At 29.5% G+C, this 9,281-nt stretch overlaps 1 protein-coding gene across 1 annotated transcript; it reads left to right on the forward strand.

Annotated features, from left to right (window-relative positions):
• Positions 1–4,931: 4,931 nt before the first annotated feature.
• On the forward strand, positions 4,932–6,523 carry LOC105962691 (CASP-like protein PIMP1). The gene is made up of 3 exons (XM_088819877.1): positions 4,932–5,197; positions 5,925–6,057; positions 6,180–6,523. The coding sequence occupies exons 1-3, from the start codon at positions 5,028–5,030 to the stop codon at positions 6,378–6,380; spliced, it is 504 nt and encodes a 167-aa protein (XP_088676003.1). The 5' UTR covers positions 4,932–5,027; the 3' UTR covers positions 6,381–6,523.
• Positions 6,524–9,281: the final 2,758 nt, after the last annotated feature.

Here is a 9,281-nt window from a genome sequence, read left to right on the forward strand (position 1 = left end):
GGTGAAAAATTTGGGGAAAAATGCAGTTTCCTAGTGCAATTAAAATCCCTTTACTGCGCTGCCTCGTGGTCTCGGACGGCCGTCCCATATTGTGAACTAAAACTCGGACGGCCGTCTGAGCTTTAAATCTTCAGAATTTTGACTTTTTAACTTTTGGTCCATATTTTCTCCAAAATTGCAGTTTTTACCCCATACTTTTCCAATTCTTCAATTTGTACCTAAAATACAATAAATCAACTTTTTAAGCATCAATTATCGTTAAAACACACCAAAAGCTCAAATAAAAAGGTACGATAAAGTGTAAAAATATACACTTAACACCCCTCATCTAGGAAAATGAGTTAAGGAAACACCCCTCCCAAAAATAATTAGAGAAAACCCCCTTAGCTAATATTCCACCCATGTAATATTTTCATAATTTCAAAAGTACCCTTAGTTGTCTATTATATTCTTTCAAAACCCTAATCTTATATTTAACTTTTCATTAGGCCGCTTTAACGTTTCTAGCTTTTTTCTCTCGTCTCTGTTTTCTCTTCTCTGTTTTCCTTTTTTTTTTTTTTTTTTTTTTTTTTTCTCTGTTTTCTCCGGCAATCTTCTCCGCCGATGCCGCCGCCGTCGCCGGAAGATGGAGAAAGAAAGAAGAGGAAGCACCCATCAAACATTATAATTGATTTCGATAGTGATTCTGAATTCAAATACCACGATTGCTACATCGGCGGCGAAAAGATGTAAAATTGTCGATTTGTCGCCGGAATCGGATTTAATGGGTGGTGGTTTCTGCTTTGGTTGGTGGTGCGAGTTGTGATTTTATTTATTTATTTGTAATAAAAAAAACGTCATAATATCAAAGTAAGGTGGTGATGGTGTGGTGACGATGGGGAGGCAGATTTAGGGTTTTTTGGTGGATCGGGCGGAGGACGGCGCATGTAGAGAATTTCGCGCAGGCTGAAACGTTAATCGACTATGTACATGTTCATAGTCGACTATGCTCTGGCAGTCGATTAAGGTTGATCGACTCCAATTTTTTTGATTTTTTTTTTTTAGTTTATTGATTCCAATTGTATAAATCATTTATAATGTTTGTAATATTTTTTGTTTTTGTAATATATAGTTGATTTTGCATTTTTTCGCAGTTGTGATTTGTTATTTTTAGTAGCAGATACTTAATCGACTATGCTTCACATCATAGTCGATTAATATGCTTCATTGACTCCAATTTTTAATTTTTTTTTGGATTTTTGTTTATTAATTCCAATTGTATAAATCAATTATAATGTTTGTTTTTGTAAAATATAGTTGAGTTTGCGTTTTTGTAGTTGTGATTTGTTATTTTTAGTTGTCGGTTCCTTAATCGACTATAGTTCATCATAGTCGATTTAATATGTTTCATAGTCGATTAACATACCTGATAGAGAAAAAAAGTTACAAAACGAAAAAAAAAGAATTAAAAAAATTAAATAATAATAATAATAATAATAATAATAATAATAATAATAATAATAATAATAATAATAATAATAATAATAATAATAATAATAATAATAATAATAATAATAATAATAATAATAATAATAATAATAATAATAATAATAATAATAATAATAATAATAATATTAATAATAAAAAAGGAAAGAGATAAAGATACGGGTGATGGGTCATGGGGTGATGGGTCACGGGTGGTAGTGTGTAAGGTAGAGGGACATAATTGGGAAAATGGGGGGCTAAAATTTGGAGTGGGTTTTTCCTCAAATGGTGTAAAATAGTTTAGGTCTTTCCCTATTAAAAAAAAAAAGAAAAAAGAAAAAAAAAATAAAAAAATCCTAGCATAACCCATAACCCCTCTAATCCTAATTATAATAACGTGATTTATTAAGAGTGAACACTTAAAAGTGCCATTACTCAAAAAAAAAAAAAACCACTTAAAAGTGCTACATATCAAAAAAATTAGTGGAATCCGATTTATATTAAATATTGGCTGATCCGGTCAGAATTTAATCTCATATTCTAATATTAACACATGTAACTATTCTATTGATGATCTTAACACGTAACTATATACTAAACATCTAGAATGAAATTTGTTTTAAATTTAGAAGTGTATACAAATAACGAAATACATAATGCCTAGGCAATGTATGGTAGCGTTTTCATTTTGTTCGATCTTATTGTTTTTTGAAAACGAATTCTTGTTAACCTTTCTCAAAAGAATTTCTCAAATTTTTTAAAAAGATTTTCTCTCCTTAAAATATGATTTGACTGCTACAGTAAAAAAATATCTCTACTTTCATTTTCAAATTCTTCGATCAAACATTTTTTTTTGCCTAACTCGACTATTCCGCCACTTTTTACACTCACTAATTTTTTTTAATATATAATAATTGTTAAATAATAGTTTGAATTTTTATTTAATTAATAAATAATGATTAATTATTTATTTAATAATTAATAATGAATAATTAGTTAATAATTGGTTGATAATTGTTAGTGATTAATAAATAAGTTAATATTTTTTTAGCTTTAATTTAAAGAAAAAATAATTAATAATTTGATTATTAATCATTCAGTAATTAATGATGGTGGATTATAATTTATAAGTTTTCTTGGAGTACAAGGCTGCACTGTACGGTTGAAGAATAAGTTAGCTCAAGTCAAGTTGAGAGAGAGAGGAGGAAGTCGGCATAAAATTTAAATATATCAAAACTGCTACAAATAATAAGTATTTATGCACTCCATTTTCTTGGTCTTGGCGTAGAAAAGTTTATTATACATTAATAACTCAAAGCTTTGTTTGTACAATTGTTTAGTTAAAATATTTCCACTTTCGTTCCTCATTGATAAAATATTCTTGCCAACTATACAACATAATTTTTGTTGAATTATAAAATATTCTTGCCAACTATACAACATATTTTTTGTTGAATTAGTCAATTAGGACCTTATCATTCTCTCACAGTTGAATTTTGATGAGAAAATTCTTAAATAATCAGTAATTTATAATAGGGTAAATTACAAACACCCCCACTGAGGTATGGTCAATGAAAAAACCTCTCTTGTTCTAATAATTACATCTACCCCTCAACTATGATTTTTTCTTACACCTCCACCCTTTCACCCTTTTGGTACCAAATTCAACATAATCATCTAGATTCCGTGGAATGTGCTCTAGTTTGTACTCGTTTTTTGTAAAAATACAGTTTCCGATGCACCACAATCAGATATATACAAGCTAAAAAACACATATTATGATCATCTTGCTTCATAATGTAGAGTTCGAATGGGATAAAACAGGTACAAAAGTGATAAATATTCCATATAATCTCGAAGATTCCACTAAATTTGAGGAGTTGAGGGGGTGATTGTAATTATCCAAACAAGAGAGGGTTTTTTGTAATTTACCCTTTATGTTATTATTATTATTATTATTATTATTATTATTATTATTATTATTATTATTATTATTATTATTATTATTATTATTATTATTATTAAAAGATTATACATATATATATCATGTAAAAGTACAAGTTGAAGTCAATGAGGGTTGAGGAATTGTTTTGGTATTAGTGAGTCTTCGTCTACGCTTAAACAAAGTTTCGACGAAACCAACTTACAATTTCCACCATACATATATCATGTTGTGAACCAATCAACAGATAGCTTGCAAATAATCTCAATTTCTACGCAAACAACGTAACATCGTGTACTTGACGCCTCAATTTTTGAAAATTAATATTGAAAATGCCTATATTGATGTTGACATTTTTAGTTGTTTTATTATATGACTCAATTATGAAAATGACAACCACAAATAACAAGAGATATGATCAAACTTTGATTTTGTTTTTCCCTGCTGAGTTGTCAATCTATTTTGAATTAAGAAATAATTGCAAATTACATTATTATAATATTTATTTTATTTATTCATAAAGGAGTGAATTTTTTTTGAATTAATTTTGAATATAATTAAATCAATGCCACTACTACACCAAATAGTTTTTAGAGCGACCCTACATATATCTATTATCACAAAAAAATAAAAATAATAAAATTTACAATAACATATAATTTTTGTTACAATGATGCTACCTGTTTTAAAATTGGTGACCATAAAAAGGAAATATTAATGAGACCATAATTTTTATCCCGTAAGAGATGACCAGGTGGTTGGAGCAAATTAGTCTGTGTCAATTGACTTAAGTTCGAATTATGTTGCCAACGATCGCTAGGTCGAATTTGTCACACATGGTTAATTTAGTGTGGTTTACGTCTCTCGTATGGTTTGCAAGCTATTATACGAGAGTGTAGGTTTACCCATGACACTTATATGGTTGGCCGCATGTTCTTTCATTACCAAAAAAAAGAAAAAAAAATGGTGACAAACAGGACAGGAAATATTAATGATACACTACAAAATATTATCTGATAATATATATAACTAATACCATTACATTCTTGTAATAAACTTGAAAAATATTTCGTTAGAAAATTAAACCCTAGAGGGAGATACAATATTTCTTTTATATGCAAAAAAGAATAGGGCAAATTTCGGTACACACCAACATTATGTACTGTTTACTGAACTGAATATACGATTTGGTTCGATAAATAACCGAATTACATAAATTTTATATAAAAATATTTAAAATGGGGGAATGACTGTAATTATCCAAACCAAAATGTGTTTTTTCGTAATTTGACCATACCTCAGGGGTGGCCGTAACTTGCCCAAAAAAATATAATAGAAAGATGAGGTTATAAAGGTAGGTATTTCATGCCAAACCTTATGTTATAGATTTCGGCGAGAGGACTATTCAAAGTAAACCATCCACATGCATGATCCTAGCCAGTTGACTTTGTCAAATGATGGTTTGTACAACTCGAGTCGTTGACTATATGTATACATACAAACACATATATGTATATATAGGTCTAGTATATATAAGAAGATATAACTAGCTAAACACTCATTCACAATAATCAGCAGAGCATATATACATACACACATATATATAGAAGCAATTGTAGAGATGGCGCCACCACCATCCACAGCGGTTTCACCGGTGGTCGCACTTATTATAAGAGTGATCACTTTAATTTCCTTAGTTATATGTCTGATCATCGTCTCCACCAACACCGCTACCACGTATGTCGATTTCGAAACATTCAAGATCAAGTCCACTGACTTCTATGCATACCGGTAAGTATATATATATATATATATATATATATATATATATATATATATATATATATATATATATATATATATAAATTACGAGTGTTCTACGTTAATTTAACGTACTACTGTATTGTTTAATTTCTTAATTGTGATAAAAAATAATGATATTAAATTTAAACTCGTCGAACATTAGTAGTTAAACTCGATGTTCGGGGAATACTGAACTAAGGACTCGTACAATTAAATATATCGAATTATTTTTCAACTGATCAGTTAATTAAAATTTAGTTAGTAAAATACATGTTTCTTTGTATACATTAATTAATTAGATATAGTATTTAAAACATTGAAGTACTATAGCATTCGATGCGATTTATCAATAACATCTCCAATTTAAAAGTATTAATCATATCCTAATTTATAACGTTTGTTAATAAAATTGTTTTTTTCATAGTCGCTACCTACAAAATTAATAGCATAAGGCAGGATAACTAATAATATTATTAGTTAATTTTGAGCTTCAATTTTTATTATCGACATGAGTAAGTCTGCATCTTGCCAACCAAACATGTTAATAATGAATCGTAGCGCGTAGGCTGTTTTTTATTTCTTACCATCGAGTTGTTTGATTTTTTATTTTTTCCTTTGGCAATAAATTATAAATTACAGTAACTTTTGTTCAAACTTATTTTATAGTACATTTCAGGACTGATTATACAATACACTGAATTTTGACTTGGTGCAGATACATGTTGGCGAGTGCCGTGATCGGAATGGCATATACGCTCCTTCAAACTGCATTCACAATATTTCACGCGACCACCGGAAATCGTCTTGGAGGCGATGGATTCGCTCTCGTTGACTTCTTCGGTGACAAGGTATATACATTAAAAATTTATTTTATTATTTTTATGTAATTTTTCTCAAAAACCTTATGCAATTAGTTAAAGAATTAATTTAATGTCAAAATTTACGAGAATTTATTTGTTGCATCGGGTAGGCACTATCGTACATATTGGCAACTGGAGCAGCTGCAGGTTTCGGGATAGCGGTGGATTTGAAAAGGATAGGTGTGAATGATCCTACGCATACTTTTCTGAACAAGGCAAATGCGGCAGCTGGTGTTCTCTTCATTGGATTCATATTCTCTGCCGTTTCATCCGTATTTTCTTCTTTCTCTCTCCCCAAGAGAGTAACCTAGCTAATTAATTTATGTTTCTCTTGAAAGATAAGTTTTGTATTTGGGTTTTAATTTAGTTTTGGAATTTTAATTATGTATTGTAAACTGTTTTATGCATGAGGGATAAATGACTGATGAAATATAGTTTGTATTGATTTATTTAATGGATGGGTACCTATAATTTTTAATTATGGAGATATTAAATATTTAATAAAAAAATTTTGGCCAATTTTTTTTATTATTCCATTATTGTAAAAGGTGTCTCTTTCAAACTTTGTGAGTCTACACAAGTAAAAAGAGTAACCCTATAATTATAATAAAAAATCATAAAAACCCTTCCAAGGTAATAAAAGCCCCAAAATGGGGTAAAAAGGCAATAAACTAGGACTACCTAAACAAAGGAAACGAAGATTTCGATAATTGTTGTCGTGGCCCCAGGCAGGGTGAGACAGCAATTACACAGAATAAGCGCTCCAAGTAAAAAATGGTAAATGGCAAATAGGCCCATGACAAGGGCACTTAATTAAAAGAGGGACATCCAACTTTTTTGTCTTTCAAATAAATCCAGCCCATTCAAACTTATTTGCAAATAAGGAAAATCCCTTTATATATATACCAAAATTACCCCCAATTCATTGATACCCAATTCAACTCCAATTTCATGATTTACACCCCAACTTAGCACAATTTCATCAATTAACCAATTTTAACCCTAATTTCAATTTTGACCCGCCACCACCGGAGACCGCCGGTCGCCGGCGTTGACTTTTTTTTTTTTTTTTTTTTTTGAAAAACTTTTTTTCCCCAGATTTTTTTTTCCAGCCGGTCAACTGCCGTTGACTTTTTTCTTTTTGTTTTTTCTTTTTGTTTTTTCTTAAAAAATAATATTTTAATTAATATTACTGTCATGGCTGCTAAATTACTGTCTCCGACAGTTATTTAACTGTCGGAGACAGTAATTTAACTGGAAATTGACTTTTTTTTTTCTTCAAAAATATTTTAATTAATATTATTGTCTTTGCTACCAAATTACTGTCTCCAACAGTTATTTAACTGTCGGAGACAGTAATTTAACTATTAATTGAATTTTTTTTAAATATTTTAATTAATATTACTGTATTCGTTGCTAAATTACTGTCTCCAGCAGTTATTTAACTGTCGGAGACAGTAATTTAACTGTTAATTGACTTTTTTTATTCTTAAAAAAAATATTTTTAATTAATATTATTGTATTCGTTGCTAAATTACTGTCTCCAGCAGTTATTTAACTGTCGGAGACAGTAATTTAACTGTTAATTGACTTTTTTTTTCTTAAAAAAAATTATTTTAATTAATATTACTGCCTTGGCTGCTAAATTACTGTATCCAACAGTAATTTAACTGTCTTAGACAATAATATTAATAATATTATTTTTCTGGAAAATAATATTCATAATATTATTGTCCCAAACAGTAATATTACTATTTGAGACAGTAATTTAGTAGTCAAGATTGTAATATTAATTAAAAAAAAATTCAAAAAAAAAGTCAACGCCGGAGACCGGCGGTCAACGGTGGTTGACCGGCCGGAAAAAAATTTCAGGAAAAAAAAAAGTTTTCAAAAAAAAAATAAAAAAAAAATCAACGCCGGAATCTGGCCGGAAAAAAAAAACATTTATGAAAAAAAATTATTTTCTGAAAAAAAATTTTTTGGGGATTAATGTGATATATTTGTTTAAATTCGGGGTTAATGTGTAATATTAAGGAAGTTAGAGCATAATGGGTGGAATTGATAAGAATTATATTATGGAGGGTATTTTAGACTAAAGACATGGGGATGAGTTTAATTGAGAGACTGTTTTTTTTGTGGACCAAAATGCATTTAAGTCTCATGTGATGGGCCTTTTTGCCATTCACCTAGTAAAAAAATTTATAGCGGTAGTTTTAATAATTGCAGAGACGACCCCAGGCGGGGTTGAAGGTGCAAAAAACGCTGATATATGCGGGTCCGAGAAAAAAATAATTCATCATGGACGATATTTCTCAATACCCAATTTATCGCTGATTTATGCGGTCCGAGCCACAAACGGCAAGCTGATTCCGGAAAAATATTCTTTTTCTTTTTTTTTTCTTTTTGAGCAGAAAAACCAACTTCCATTATACTATTTCAAAAGGAGGGAAGAGTTACATTGTCTGGTGGTACATCTAACAAAAGAGCAAAAACGATCCTTAAGGGTTAAAAAAGACAAGCTGGAACACTATCAAAAAACACAGCTTTTTTAGGATCTAAAGATGCACCAAGTTTAGCAAGTGTGTCACCAACAACACCATTAACATCCTTATAGGTTATATAGCAGAACTTTATGCTGACATGCTCGAACACTTTAAGCATTTCCGTTGCGTCTTAGATAGGGGTGGTAAACGAGCCGAGCCGGCTCGCGAACTCGACGAGCCGGCTCGAAAAAAGCTCGAACTCGAGCTCGAGCTCGAGCTCGAGCTTCGGACGAGCTCGAGCTTCGGACGAGCTCGAGCTCGAGCCCAAAATTAGTTGTTCGACAGCTCGCGAGCCGTCTTGCGAGCTGCCTTCTTCTTTTTTTTTTTTTTTTTTTCCCTTTTTACATACATATATATATATATATCTATATATATTATTCTTATTCTTATTATTATTATTATTATTATTATTATTAACTAAATAGTAAATAGTCTATAATAATAAATATATCTAGTATTTAAATAGAAACAAATCTATATTACTTAAATAATTCATAATAATATAAAATATTATAATAATAATAATAATAATAGAAAAAAATAAAAAATATATAACTAGAGTTCATTATTTATTTTATAATTTTTTTTATTTTCCTATGAACAATTTTTAATAAAAAATAAAATGATTTTAATAAAAACATTAAATAATAAAAAAAATAAAAAATAAGC

Source organism: Erythranthe guttata, chromosome 6 (assembly GCF_056151865.1).
Source record: "Erythranthe guttata isolate IM_541 chromosome 6, IM_541, whole genome shotgun sequence".
Lineage (NCBI taxonomy): Eukaryota > Viridiplantae > Streptophyta > Magnoliopsida > Lamiales > Phrymaceae > Erythranthe > Erythranthe guttata.